The 15,298-nt window shown below is 40.9% G+C and overlaps 2 protein-coding genes across 2 annotated transcripts; one reads left to right on the top strand and one right to left on the bottom strand.

Annotated features, from left to right (window-relative positions):
• Positions 1–1,596: 1,596 nt before the first annotated feature.
• Positions 1,597–5,409, bottom strand: LOC142373266 (uncharacterized). Its single transcript, XM_075456448.1, has 2 exons — positions 5,291–5,409; positions 1,597–4,787 (listed from the first exon to the last, which is right to left on the bottom strand). The coding sequence occupies exons 1-2, from the start codon at positions 5,291–5,293 to the stop codon at positions 3,315–3,317; spliced, it is 1,476 nt and encodes a 491-aa protein (XP_075312563.1). The 5' UTR covers positions 5,294–5,409; the 3' UTR covers positions 1,597–3,314.
• A 1,561-nt stretch (positions 5,410–6,970) lies between these two features.
• LOC142372654 (protein phosphatase PTC7 homolog) lies at positions 6,971–14,931 on the top strand. Its single transcript, XM_075455607.1, has 6 exons — positions 6,971–7,503; positions 9,076–9,255; positions 10,318–10,516; positions 11,926–12,049; positions 12,150–12,279; positions 12,606–14,931. Exons 1-6 carry the CDS (start codon positions 7,302–7,304, stop codon positions 12,662–12,664), a joined length of 894 nt encoding a protein of 297 aa, XP_075311722.1. The 5' UTR covers positions 6,971–7,301; the 3' UTR covers positions 12,665–14,931.
• The last annotated feature ends 367 nt before the right edge of the window (positions 14,932–15,298 follow it).

Raw genomic sequence — 15,298 nt, 5'->3', positions numbered from 1 at the left:
AGAGCCATGATAAACAAATGCAACGAGGTGCAGTATGTCGACAGGAGAAATCTGCATCACATAATACTCGGAAAATCCTGGCGTTAGCAGAGCTTGCGGATCATTCTAGATGTCTGTTGTGTTAGCGGTGGGGAGCATGTGACTTTGTTTGTGCAGTGACAGTAAATCCAAAGCCAGTTTGAAAGCCTGCCAACAGACTTTTCAAACACTCTCTGTCTATCACATCACTATTTATGGTGTCAAAAAATGCTAAAAATCAAACAATATCATTCTAATATTAGCTGTGTCCATGTCTAAAGTAGAAAAGAAAAAAATCCAGGTTTTCACTCTACGCCACTCTTCTGTGTGTTTGCAGCTCTCCTGAGATGGCCAGCCAGCAGAGGCTCTTTTCTTTCTGGGTTTTGATGTTGGTAGTGGTCATTCTGTGCCCTGGTGCACAGTACGCAGACAGTAAGCGGGGAGGCAGCTTCAGGGGCCGCGGTAAAGGCGATAGTGACAAAGCGTCTCCATCCCAGGGTCGAGGCTTCTCCAAGCAGGGCCTGAAGTGGGCAGGAGCAGCAGCCGGGATGTTGGGAGGCACAGGCACTGGGATTGGGCTGGGGTTTCTTGGAAGGCCGAAGCATGGGTCTGGGAACCATAAAAGTGCCTCTTCTGAGAAAAACCAACAGCCTTATTACCAGGAAAATCAAAGATACCACAACCAGTCTCTCTGGAGAGCTTTTGTTAAAGGAGCTGCTCCTGCGACTACCGTCTTTCACACACTTGGAGGTGTGGTGCCTTTTCTTACAGCTGTCTGGATAAGAGACATTTAATCCAATGTCAGATTAACAACAAAATCAACCAAAACCTTTGATTAAAGCTTTGAACAAAGGATCCTTCATGTTTATTTCTTGATATTATTTACTTTCAAGATCTTAAAAACGTTCACATTTACAGACCTGTCGTGTTTTTTCTGATTTCAGCAGCCTTATGTACGACTGTATTCTAAAATCAACAGACACGTTTTGATTTAGTGACAAATTTCATCATCACGAGTGACTTGATGAAGGAAAATTAAGTAGCCTTGGCTCAGAAAACTAATGTCATGAATCAGTGTGTGACTACACAATAACAGCAGGAAAAGTGAAAACTGCCTTTGATTGTAAGTGAAAAGTTTTTCAGTACATGTCTTAATGACAGAGTATAGTACTCCAAAAGCCGATTTCTCAAGATTAGTAATAGATAATCAACTATAAATGATGGAAGCCAATTCTCCCGTCTGTGCTGGAAACACCAAATGTTTATGACTTTTGCTTAAGGGACAGTTTCCCATCTGACGATTAATTCGTACAGCTAGACGTGTTTGGGAGGTTTATTTCTGCCTTAAATTCTAACTTTCTCAGTACAGCTCAGGTCCAGTAGAGTACGACATCCAGACTTTTTAACTTCCTATCTGTAGCTGTATGTGTTTAGAGAAACATGCCATCGGCTGCAAGTCATTTTAAATGAATATTTGCCTGCTCTTAGATAATATTTCAAAATCTAATCAGTCGGTATGATTAGGACAGAGAAACCTTTTTGTCATTTATTATATTCAACACATAAACATCCACGACAAACCATGTTAGTGTTTAATGACAAACACAGGGTGTTTACAACTGCGGGTCAAAAACATGAGCTTATCCCAGATATCTACACCTTCAATAAGCTCACAGTTACAGAATATCCTGATCTAAAGGGAGATAAGTGCACTTTACAGATATTCAACAGACAAGATTGTATAATAAGAGCAAAAATGTAATTTCAAATCAACTACACCAGCCACAATAAAATAGAAATTTAACTCTCAACTGAGGAATTGAGTATGAAAATGAAATTACTAAATGTGAAAGGATGGCAGGATAAAAAACAGACACACCATCACTGAACGAGGGATGCATACAATAACTTGAACAAATTATGTTTTTTAGTTGAGTTTAAAGTCCCTTGAAAAGTGCAACACGGGCAGCCTGCACATATAATTTACAGAGCATTCTTCAAAACACAGGGATGGTAGAAAAAGCCCATCGAAATAAAGTTATTGTCTGAGATAATGTATATACATCATGACAGCTAGAAAAGATTAGAGTGAAAAAAACAACAACAAACAAACAGGTATTTACAAAGCTAACTAAACCTGACCTACGACTATGATCTCACTGTGCAGCCGAAAGATTTAGGTGATTAGAGGAATATTCTGATCAACTCAAGACCAAACCGCAAAGGGGTATTTGTGTTTCTAGAAGCTTTTAAGTATACTTGGGAATTCTGTAAATTCTGATTTATAAAAAAAAAAACAAAAAAAAAAAACGAGGGCTGCATTGGACTGCACCGATGAAAAACATCAAATGCAACCGCCAACTGATCGGACTTCAACATTTCCTCCATCAGGGGCCGCAAGCCAGGAATTTACAGAGAGCCACAGATCACGTGTAGGCACCACCCATTTTTAGATGTATACATTCAAGTGTTTAGCTCAAGTGTGATTTCATAATGATTTACAATGAATCGGAGGATTTATAATTGTCTTGTTATAGTTGACTTTCCTATAAATTTATTTGATGTTCTGCTGGAAATCAACTGAAATGAAGAATAACTCCGAATTCAATTTGAATAATTGTCCATTAAGGACAAGTGTTTGCACCAAAATGCACATGTGCAGGATGTTGTGGCTAGTGAGTGGTCTGGTCTTGGGCATCACATGACAATGCATCAACATAAATCAAACCCGATCACTCCCCTCAGATGGCTCCCCGCATTATGAGATCAGATCCATTAGCTCTGCAAGATGCAGTTAAACCATACTGAGGCCTGAGAGCATTTAGCAGTTTTCACTAACAGCTTTTTCAAAACTGAGAAACTTCCCTGTGAATGAACCTTAGAAGAAAAGCAGCTACAGTTAATAATCTAATATTTTCTACCCTTAATTACACAAATTTCAATACCCTAAATCTGTTTTGATTTTTTTATATTTATATACATTCAGTGCTAAAAAATGTGGAGTTGAATAATAACACGAGTGCAAAATTAATTCTGAAGCAAAAAAAAAAAAAAAAAAAACCTGAAGGTACACAGCATTTTAAACTGCTGCCTCTTAAAATGGACTGCTTTAGATAGTGCATGAATCTTAATAATTTGTTACCTTTTGCTAGTTGTCTGCAGCAACATTAATCCATCATACATGTGAGAGTATACAGCTATGCTTTATGCTATGGACATACATAAGCAAGTACTGAACATGCAGTTAAAATCGAGACAATAGAAATCAATTTGAGAAGGAATGCCATTCTTTTTCTTCACTGGAGCAGGAGCATGCTGGACAACAGCACGAGGCAGGAAGTGAAAAGCTGCATCACCCCATAATTTACAGGACTGCTGCGACCTGTTAGCTGAACCTGTTGCTCTAATTTTCGTTCCTCCAGAAAGCGCTCCGAGAAGACCATGTACTCCTCCAAACAGCGCCGGGACTTCACTTGCTGAATTAGAGCTGGATATCCGATTTCCTCAATGCTGACTGTGTCATCCTCATCAGCTTGAGTGTTAGGCGTGGAGGAGTTGCTGTCCTTCTCGTTGAGAGGTTTCGTACTATTCATGCAGCGAGACATGAAGCTTTCATAAGACTCTGCCCGTGGAGGAGGCTTGTAGACATAATCACGACCAAAGTCTTTTTCATCTGTTGACTCCTTTCCATAACGGCGGTACATGTAATTGTTGTAGTAGTACTCTTCTTCAGGGTTGCGGAAACCGAAATGTGGTCGAGGGAAGCGCCCTAATCCATATCCGACGGCCATTCCAGCGACAGCACCAACACCTGCTGCCAGCATGGCTTTTTTGGCAAAGCCTGTGGACTTGGGCTGGTAACCCATGCTCTGCACAGAACGAGAGAATGGAGACCCGCCCATTCCGTAACCGCCATGGCCATAGCCTCCTCCTCCTCCTCCATACCTGGGACTCAGAATCTTATTATTTGGGTTCCAGTTGGGGTAACCGCCAACTGCTCCACCGGGGTAACCTCCTGGATTAGCCCCAGGCCCACCCCAACCCTGTCCTGTATTCCCCCCTCTGACTGGATAACCACCTCCTGGGTACTGGTTAGGATAGCCACCTGCTGCTGGGTATCCTCCAGCCCCTGGATACTGATTAGGGTAATTCCTTCCAGGATTCTGGTTTGGATAACCTCCTCCAGCAGGGTACTGGTTAGGATATCCCCCTCTGCCTGGATTTTGGTTGGGGTAGCCACCTGCTGCAGGATAGCCACCTGCTGCAGGGTAGCCACCTGCTGCAGGGTAGCCACCTGCTGCAGGGTAGCCACCAGCTGCTGGGTAGCCACCAGCAGGTGGATTTTGATTTGGATAATTCCCTCTTCCTGGGTACTGATTAGGATACCCCCCAGCTGCTGGGTATCCACCTGCAGCTGGATAGCCACCTGCTGGATAACCTCCAGGATTTTGGTTAGGGTTGCTACCAACTCCTGGATAATTAGGTGGATTTTGTTTGGGATTTCCTCCTGGATTACTGTTGCCTCTTCCCGGGTAAGGGTAATTTCCACCAGCCGGATAGGGATTGGGGTTGCGATTGGGAGACTGTGGTTGTCGGGGGTAGTTTCCCGGCTGAGGGGATGGCTTTGAATGTGTCCCACCTTTACTGCTTGATGATGAGGTTTTCTTGCCGCTACTGCTGCCTTTTTTAATGCATGTTGTTTCAGTTATAAAGAGGGATATAATAAGAAGGGACAAAAAACCCATCTCACACAAGCTTCCCATCTTGGCCTTAAAGAAAAAAAACATAAAACAAGGTATTACAAAACAAACTCTGTTTGCAACTGTTCCTCTTTTTTTAGATTTGTTCAACAGGACGAATGGCTAAAGCCTACTATTAGTTTTTCATTAATTGATCATTAATAAGCAATATTGGATAGCTGTAAATCAATCTCTTGAATACTCGTATATTGGCCTTACATTAGCAAATAGCCTAAGTCCGTGTCCTATTTAAGTTTCATGGATATTGAAGCGGTCCACTTTGGCTATTCTTTCAGCCCTGCGTTATTTTATAAAGAATAATAGATGTTAGATAAAATAACATATTTCTGCGCGATGAACCTGTTATCATCGAGGAACCATCGCTGCATCATAATCGTCCAGCCCTTTCCCGAAACCACCCTCGCCTCATATTATAACGGACGTGCGTGTACTTTAAAACATCAAGAAGACTAACCCACGAAGACTAACGTAACACTACCATCGTTCCATCTAAACGAGACTTTATTTCTTACCATGAAGAAATGGCGCGTCTCCAACCTCGTTGATATTTCGGTAAAACTGCGTTTGTTGTCCGCTTTATGTCGGCGCTCTGGCTCAGAGTGTTTTTTTTTTAATCAGGCTGCGTTCGTTTTATGTAACAGTACGTCCCTTTAGGAAACAGTGGGGAGGCGGATACGCTTTAGTGCTACCGCAAACGAGCAAAATCCATATATAAAAGCATAAATGCTTTGTTCTCTGGTTTACTTTAATCTTACTTATTCTTGCACATGTGATTGCTGATATCACTGTATTATATGCGGCAAACAGCCGCCAACTGAACCCAAGTCCTCTTGTGTTGTCATGCCTACAGGTGACCAGTCACGTAATTTACGAGGCCAAAATCTTACTATATTTTAACAGGTTGCATTGCATCCAGCGAAAATTCAATAACAGACGAAACTGCTTTGATCTTTTTATATATATATACTGTACTTGATTGTTCCTTAACTTCTTCTTGGTGCTCATCTCTACAGCCGTTAGGTCCCGTTAAACAGAACAAGTGCACACCGAGACTGCACGTATTTCCGGTGACAGTCACGCTGCGCCTGAAGGCAAGAATAAAGATCCCATCAGTGGTGCAGCGCTGCCCGGAAAAAGCGATAGGCCTATTTGTCATTGCTTCCACTTTCTTACTTTATTTTCATTTTTATATATAAAAAGCTGTAACATGTAAAACAAAGATAAAGCAAAAAAATAAATAAAAATGCTTGATGTGTGGGAATACAGGCTCCTATTTCGATATAATATGTTCTGTGATCTGAATACAAATATATATACAGAGAGAATTAACATCTGCCACAGAAGAGCCGCATATTTTGCAGTCGGTACAGTCCCAGTGACTATAGCTGTGAAAGGTATCACTTGTTGTATAACATCCACATATGAGAACTTGACAACAATTCTCTCATCCTGCATGTATGTGGACCAAAAGTATCTTTTGTAAAATGTGTGCCTTGGCAAAGCTAACTGGTTGCTGCATAATTATGGTGTTTATGATTTAGGATACAAATTTGTGTTTGCTTATCTTTCCCAATAATTCAATTTATGAAATATTCTGAGGGCAATGTTTTGTTAAGGTATTATCTGATGAAAACCAATAGGGCATTGCTGGCATTACTCTGTAACTCACTTGCATAACTCTCACCTATCATTATTCCCTGAACCAATCCATCTAATGCAGGAAAAGGGTAGAAGTCAGTCAGTGGCAGAGCAGGATGGGAGAGATGGGTAAACTGCGTATACTCTGCGCAAATGTGTACATTTGCTCTACAAGTACAAACTCCACCGACACAGATGCTCAGTTGTTTTACCAATAATACATTCATACTACACCACATGGCCATAGGCACAAACTCTCACAAATACGCATGGCACATAAAAAGTTGAGATGAGATCATTCGATAACACAGACCGGAAGGTTAAATTGTGCCATCTAAAAGCATGTAAAAAAATATCAGTTAGTTTTTTGTAGTCCACTCAAATGTACCATGTAACTTCTGTTCAATAACTGACCGTACTGTCAAAAAAAATAGGTAGGAAAGCACAAGTGTTTAGGCAGCAGGACGTCTCCTCAATCCTTGCGTCTTTTCCTCTCTCGCGCATCCTCGCTGGGAGGAGCCATCTCAAGGCACGTGTTTGTGACGCAGTGGTTGTAAACGCTCAAGCACCCGTATGTACTCGTAGCTTTGTGTCCGGTGAAAACATGTCGGTGAAGAGAGAGCCCAGTGGAGGAACTGGAGCGTCTGTGAAATTCACACTTGAGACATAAAGAGCACGTCGAGCAAAAACCCAGTTTTAGAGCAACTGCTGGAGCTACTTTACTTTTACTGCAGCGGGCCGGTCGGAGCCTGATGGACGGATAAAACCACACAGCCGGGGCTTGATCCAAAGACTCGAAGGCAGGTGGCCGGGCCGGTTTGAGAGAGAGAAGGGGGACAGCTTGTTCGGGATCTAATCGAGACGGGGGTCTCTCCTTCCTAGGGGATGTTATCCGTACTGTCTTATGGCAGACTGGTAGCTAGGGCTGTGCTGGGCGGACTCTCTCAGACGGACAGTCGGGACTACAGTCTGATCACCGCCAGTTATGGCTTCGGTAAAGACTTTCGCAAGGGGATCCTGAAGAAAGGGATGTGCTACGGAGATGATGCCTGCTTCATAGCCCGGCACAGGACATCCGATGTTTTAGGTAAGAACTCATGGATGGAAAGCCCTGTCACAGGCTTTCGGATGCATGTTAGCTTCCGTCTGTGCTCGGTTGACCTTCAGTGATTTATCCCGCACGTGTACCGACCACACGGATGAAAACACAGCTGCCCCCACCCCCTTCCAAGATATAGCTCTAACTTTCCCCCGTGGTCGTTCAGTGAGCTTTATCCAGTTACCTTGAATCCGGTTTGATGTTTTTAACGCACAGAGCACCAATTATCAAGTCATTTTCAAGCAAGAGCCGCTTATATGCCGTTAACTGGTGTTTTTGCTTTGGAACGTCACGTGACCTTTCACCTAGATTAGCCTCAACAGGAATATACTGCGATAACGCAGTATGTTAGACACCTCAGGTATAAATGAAGCTTATTAAATGTGAATATTATTGAAATGGGACCAATTAAAATTGTTGGACTGAACTCTACAATGTCTTGCAAAGGTCAGAATGGTTGAGCGTGGAGGCAGCCATGTTGCTAGCAGCAGCCTGCTAGCTTTTAGCTAAACGCTTTGTCCTCACACAGCCGGCATGAGGGTAAACAGTCAAAATCTTAAGAAGCCACATGGCTTGGTCGACAGTTATGGTGTGCTTTATAGTTTTCAAGCAACACCCGGACTTCCATGTGCGAAACGGTGATGTAACGTAATAGTAGTCAGGAACAGCTTGCCTTCGTGACTTCACGGTGTCACACATAGCAAACAGAAACTGCGTGGCAGTGTAATACATTCTTCTAAGGTTTGTTGAGCAGAGGTTTAGGGGAAAAAATGGTCCTCGGTCTTTGGCCTGGCCTATAGTCATATAGTATGGTACTTCTTTTTCAGTTGTGCAGATGAATTTCAGGGAAACTCCAGGTTGTAGGATATTTTCTCTTTCTTTTGAAGTAACTTTCACTATTACAGAATGAGGTGCAGAGTATCGTCACCATAAGAAACACTCTCTGGGTGTTTGTCTTTTTAAACTGCCCTGCAATCTTTGATGTTAGATTGGGTGTGTATTGAATAATGTAGGAAGCCTATGGCATGTATGTGTCCTAACTATCATTTTCCATCTCCTGCATCAAGTGTTGTCTATGTTATCTGATAAAGTTTAAACAAAACGATGATGACACCAGTGCTCATTATGTTACAGATAATGGAAACCACGTGTTTAAAGTATTGATGTTTACATGCCATACACACCTTGTTTGTTCCATTTTAAAAGGAAATATTAATTAAATGTGTGACCAGTGCGTTTAGGGAAAAACCTTTGGTCCATCAATGTTCGTCAATGGTTGTAGTCCTCAAAACAAGCACTCTGTCTGTGGTAAGCAGATTTCTGGAGGTTGCCGAGGTGAAGCCATGTGCTGCTTTGTTTTTTCCTTATTATTTGTGCTATGAAATGTCACAGTATTGCTAGTTTGTTTTGTTCAATAATCCAAAGGCCAAAGATACCCTGTTTACTTTTGCACATGACCACATGACCATTTGCAATGCATCAAAATAACTGATTGGGATTTTAGCTGAAGAAATGATGAGTTTGTTTGTTTGTTTTCTTTTCTTTCATTTTCTCCATCAGGTGTAGCTGATGGTGTAGGTGGTTGGCGTGACTATGGTGTTGACCCATCTCAGTTCTCTGCCACCTTAATGAGGACCTGTGAGAGACTGGTGAAGGAGGGACGCTTCACTCCCAGTAATCCAGTGGGCATTCTGACCTCTGGCTACTATGAGCTCCTACAGAACAAAGTTCCACTTCTAGGTGAGCAATCACTAACGGAAAGATCTGCAGACTATACACCAGGCTACTTGCGTAGTAAGTGGTCGAGCGAGTTTTGCTGAACAACATACTCTGAGAGATAAATGCATAGCTGCAGTATGAGTCAGACTGTCGTGGTGATGTCTAGAGAGATGCATAACATCACATCATCAGCCGTGGTAGAGCCTGTCTGCATTTCTTTTTTCTAAACTATAAAGCATAAAGATTTGGAGGAATATATAGAGGAGTAGTCATGTATAGATGTTAAATGTGATTAGCACTAAAGTAATTTTAGAGATTTCTGATCAGAAATCCTTCAGCCACTTTCTTTTTTTTTAATTTGTTGTAGTTGATTTAGATTTAAGCTTGCATCCTAATCGGTACAGATGAGGTAAATAAACAATTTAATCAAGGTGTGTTTAGTTTTTCTGACACATGGAAGTTAAATATCTGTAATCTTGTGAAGCTCAACAGTTTTGTTGTTTAAAAAGGTGAAATATTTTGCCTCATACCAGAGCTCCAAAAGGTTAAGGATAGATCTGTAACTGATACTACTGGTGAGTTGTTACAATTTTAAAAGCAGGGTCATGCCAAATGTGTGACCGAGGTCACATTTATTCCGAGGCTCAGTGTCTCTGGCCAAGAGCCAATGCAGACGCCCAATGGCTGTCATGATATCTGCCAAAGGCCCTAATTATATTTTGGGAAGCTGTGACAAGGTCAGTACTTGACCATCGCAGCTCAAGGTTACAAGGACTGTTGATAACGGCAGTCAGTGGTGGTTTGGGAAAAGCAAGGGAAACGAACCCCTGTGTTTGTTTTTCTCTCATTGATGAGGAACCACTATCAAAGGATATAGAAATATTTAATACCCACTTCGAAAGCATCTGATTCACAAGAAAGGTTTTCATTGTCTTTTGGAAGTTATTCCAAAAATTGAAATTGTCACTGTGGTTCTGTAGTATCCTCAATTATTATATTGTTTCCTTAGATGTCCTCTAATGACATCTTAGTCCATTTACATACGTGTAACCGTATTGTTGTTTTACTTACGTCTGTTTACAGGTAGCAGCACAGCCTGTATTGTAGTTCTGGATCGAAGGAGTCACCGGCTTCACACGTGTAACCTTGGAGACTCTGGCTTTTTAGTGGTACGAGCTGGAGAGGTTGTCCACCGTTCAGACGAGCAGCAGCATTATTTTAACACACCTTTCCAGCTGTCCATTGCTCCTCCAGGATCAGAGGGAGTGGTGCTCAGCGACAGGTTAGTAGCTCATTGTTAGAAGCATCCTTACAAGGTGTGCACGGTGGCAGTTTAGAAATGAAATGAAATGGAATGAAGTTTGAGTGGCAGCTTTAAAAGATACTTGAGAGATCATCATTAATAAAAGTGGATCTAATAAAGGTGATGGTGAATTTGCTCATGAAAAACTTTGTTTTGCCATTTTGCAATGCAAAAGACTAATTAAGATGGGCATGTTGTACATATCCACCTGAGCCTTAACTTGCAAATAAATGTTAAAATGGCTGAATTAAACTGGATTTAATATAACGTACTGTGTTCTTTCATGTGAGAAGCTAATGTGGAGTGCAGTAAGACTTTTGTGTGTTTGCATGATAAATAAATTCATGTGGCGTTGCACAGTCTACTCGAGCTGTTCGTACGTTGCCACCATAACTACATATTTTCATACACAGCCCACATGGAAAATCCCATTCCAGCCTTTTTGTTGCTTTATGTTTTGGTTAACATTTGGATGATTTTCAAAGGTAAACACAACGCATCCTTTTCAATAAAACCTTATAAAATACTGTCCCATGAGTTCATGTAAGGACATGTGAGGTTCATGTTCAAACTCACAAAAGAGAACGTTGTGCTGGGAGGTCCAGACAAACATGAGATTATTATGAGGAGAACTTGACATATTTAGAGATTTGTTTAGATGTTGAGAGATTTATTATAGGAAGTTTTTTTTTAAACTTTTGCAACAGCTCTTAATGCAATTCATTATCCATGACTGTTGTCCTCTACCACTTAAAGTAAGATTTTGCAGGTTTTTTTTTTTTTTCGATGGTTAAGTTTTTGTTAAATGTTCTGGGTGGTTGACATATACAAGCTGTCAAATTTTGAACTTTTGACTGCCTGTTATCTATTTTTTTTTCTGCCTAAATTGTCTAACTTCATGATCGGCACAGTTTGACAGACTTGGCCGCAGTAGGAGCCATTGCGTGCTGAAGTCACAGGCTTTCATTATGATTTAGGATTACTTTATTCCACGAGTTTACCATATTTCTTGTGGAGGGCTGTAGCATTTAGGATCATGCAGTTTCCTTTAAGGTACATTTATAGCTGTGCTGTGTGTCATCTTAAACTGAAATAACCCAAGACCTACAGTAGCAGCAACACATGGTTCCTTGGAAATAAAACTTGAGTCTTGGTCATGGTGTAAGTAAGCAACAGGGCCTGATTAGTTCTGGCAAGGACACATGAGGCAGGCTGCTTTTCGGCCAGCTTCCAGATTAAACACCTGCTCCATATGCACCTTTAAGATTTGGCTGTGACTTCTTACCCTAATTCCATGTAAGAAACTGTTGCCAGCAACTCGTGGTGCTTCATGCTCAGATTTCACTGTTCACATGACTGATTTGGCTCTCCCCTTTTGTTTTTTCCAGTCCCGAAGCAGCTGACAGCTCCTCTTTTGACGTGCAGCTTGGTGACATCATCTTAACGGCAACAGACGGACTATTTGACAACATGCCAGACTACATGATTCTGCAAGAGCTTAAAAAACTCAAGGTATCACATCTGGATTGCATCTTATTTGTTCATGTGATAAAACCATCTTATATTTGTCACATTGTAATGCTTTTATGTTGTTTCTTTTTGCCCTTCTCAGACTACAAACTATGACAGCATTCTGCAGACTGCACAGAGTATTGCAAAGCAAGCTCATGATCTTGCCTACGATCCCACTTATATGTCCCCTTTTGCACAGTTTGCCTGTGACAATGGCCTGAATGTAAGAGGTAAGGATCCTGTTTGAGGTAACAGTTTTGTCATTTAAAAAAAAATAAATAAATAAATCAGAATACAAAATCCATGTAACTCATGAGTTATTAAAAGCTGTTAAACCATGTCCTGTGTCTTTATGTAAACCTAAAACAGAAGGAGTTATTTTTATTTATTACATAAAAGCTTGTATCTGAAGTTTGTATCTCATTTGTGTAGCTTTTGTCTAAATTAAGCAATGTTCAAAATAGCCTTGCACTTTAGAGGAATGCGTTGAATGAGCGGGCAATTACATTTGACACGGCTGCTTTGTGTTTCTTTGTTTGTTTTTTTTCTTCTACAGGAGGCAAACCCGACGATATCACGGTGCTGCTTTCTATCGTGGCTGAATATACAGACTAAAAGTGTGCGTATGTGTGAGTGCGCTTCTCTGGGGCTGATCCTTCCCTGCCATCTGCCTGAGTCTTCCACCTGCAGCCCTCCCAACATGCACTGCAGGCTGACAGGGGGAGGCCCATCAACACTGCTCACACTCCGCACGGCACGGCTGACATCCACCTGACATTATTTTGTTTTCTTCCACTGTTTTAAGTAGGTTGCGAACAGTTGAGGGGAAGCCAGGCAGCAAGGGCATTTTCTCATTGATCATGGTGCAAAAGGAGCTGAGAATGGCAGACTGAGGGATGCTTTTCAGTCCTCGACGTCACCCGGCATGACATCAGTAACATTTAGGTGATGCAACTCCAGGAGAGTTTGGGTCAGAGGGCTGTAAAATCTGGTAGCCTTGGTGTAGTACTAAACATGCAACGTTATAAGGAGTAAGCCATGGGTTTGGATATCCTTTAGAGAGTGGTGATGGAGATGCTTATTGAATCAGGCTATCAATCTCTTTTGTTTAAGTTGTTAATTTGGTCCATGTTGTAAATGTGTTTGAACTAAGCGCATAGGTTAGACTGGGGATGCGGACATGGGGAATGACGAGTGCGGTTGGAGAATAAAATGTGGGAGTTAGATTTCGGAGAAAGGGGTTTGGCAGTGTGAACGAGCATTTTGCTTCAAATAAATCTGTAAAGGGAAAGCATGAAGCTTGTTAAATCATTCATTTGAAGGTTAATTGGGTTTTGTCACTTGTTGGGGGGGAGGGAGACTGTTGGTGCGTACATCCTGATGAGTTGTAAATATTTTTGTGTTTTTAGGGCTGTATTCAGGCCATTGTGTTGTATTTTGATTTGATTGTTGAGGAAATGAGCTGTTTCGTTACTAGCGTGAAAGATAACGCATTCGTTCATGAACATATTTTCTTGTATAGATAAAAAAAATCTTGAAGTCAGCTTTTCAATCCCTCACTTCCAGTTGCTGAAATGAACAAGATGTTTGCAGGGATTGACCTTGCATCAGTTATGTGCGTGCGTGCGCGCGTGTGTGTGTGCGCGTGTGGTACGTGTGAGAAGTTAGTGGAATGTATATTGTCTTTACTGTAATATTTGTTATCTCACAAAGCTGCAGCTGGCATCTGGATATGCTTAATATTGCAATGATGGGTCAGGATAAAATTGAAAGAAAATGTATTTTTTTAACATTATTTTGTCTGAAAAGTAACACAATTAAACAAGTGACTGAAAGACCCCTGCTATCTTAACAATAATCAAATGTGCTTTGTGTGTGTGTATGTGTGTGTGTTGTTATTCCTCAGTTCCTTATTTCCTTTGCTGCTTTTCAATACTGTAAGTTCTTTGTGTTCAGGATTGTGTGTGTGATGGCCAGAAGTATCAGTAGAAATGTTCAGAGTGATCTTAAAAAATGTGATTCTAAGCTTAAACGTGTCAAAGAAAGAAAAAGAACGAAAGTTGTATCATATTCCTGCCACGTTTAAGTTATATGTTACATGTGACTGGTTATCTGTAAGTCTCAGACAAGTAACCAAAGAAGGAAAGCCATATAAGAAATCTTGATTTTGGTACTGGTCTATAAAACCCTTTGTAGTAAGATAATGGTATGTGGTCAACTCCAGTATCCACACTGTTGTTCATCTAACAGTCACAGTAGAAATATACAGTTGGTGTATAAAATAATCCACTGGTCCTTTGTCTTTGTGTGCTTTGCTTCAGATTAATAGTTCATACGTGATGGGAAAGCAGTAAAAGAATCAAAAGTTATTCTTCTACAATGATCACATTTCACATTTGTTCAAATTGGACCGGTCCTCTTTCTGCATATGCGAAATGGGAACTGTTCTTTGACCTTTATTTTCCCTGCTGTCTGCACTGTTCTTTATGCATGTCTTATGTCTTGGCTACTAGCACCATTTGACAGTTCATTTCTCACATTTGGAGTCTTTTCTTGTCTTTCCATGATGAGGGTGAGCACAGTTTCAGCCTTAAAAGCTAGACCTGTAATCAAGAGGCCTTTCCTGTCGTTGCAAGCTTGTCTCATGTCTGCTGTATTTCCCGGTGTTTGATGTAAATGAAGTGTCCCGGCCCATTTTTTTTTTGTCTCCCATTTACGTTGTTCTCAAAGGTGCTTCTGCAGTTTGATGGTATGATTGTCTTTCCAGCAAGCGAATGAAAGATACACCTCCATCTACAATATAACAATGCAGGTCTAATTTATGTAAATATGTTTTAAAATATGTACAATATTTAAATAAAGAATCTAGTATTTATACAAAACTTGCTTGAGAGTTTTCATGATGCCACATCAATGTCTCTTATTGAATCAGACGAAACTGACACAGCAAGTACATGGGGTTTTGTGTTTATTAACACATTGTAAAAGCATTGCAGCAAGGATAAAATTGACCTTTCCTTAAACTAGCTAAATCAAAATAGTAATCTGTGTATACCAGGTAGTGGCACATGGGGATGACACTCATCTACAGTGTGTTTGTACATTTTTAAGATACTAACAATCTTATTTTACTTAATTATAATTAGGGGGGGTAGTAGTAGCAGAAGAGAAATTACAGTTTGGTCTCTGGAAATGGTCACTTAAACCCTGCTTGATGGTAATTTGGTTACCGCATAAGAACATTTCTCC

This window comes from Odontesthes bonariensis, chromosome 22 (assembly GCF_027942865.1).
Source record: "Odontesthes bonariensis isolate fOdoBon6 chromosome 22, fOdoBon6.hap1, whole genome shotgun sequence".
Lineage (NCBI taxonomy): Eukaryota > Metazoa > Chordata > Actinopteri > Atheriniformes > Atherinopsidae > Odontesthes > Odontesthes bonariensis.
The sequence above is the reverse complement of the archived record's forward strand: the minus strand, read 5'-3'. Positions and strand labels throughout refer to the sequence as shown.

What these genes read in the sequence shown, in the direction of transcription:
- LOC142372654 (XM_075455607.1), top strand. Translation starts at nt 7,302, where the DNA reads ATGTTATCCGTACTGTCTTATGGCAGACTGGTAGCTAGGGCTGTGCTG. An exon ending in CAGGACATCCGATGTTTTAG is followed by an intron (nt 7,504 to 9,075) that starts GTAAGAACTCAT and finishes TTTCTCCATCAG; the next exon opens with GTGTAGCTGATGGTGTAGGT. An exon ending in GGAGTGGTGCTCAGCGACAG is followed by an intron (nt 10,517 to 11,925) that starts GTTAGTAGCTCA and finishes TGTTTTTTCCAG; the next exon opens with TCCCGAAGCAGCTGACAGCT.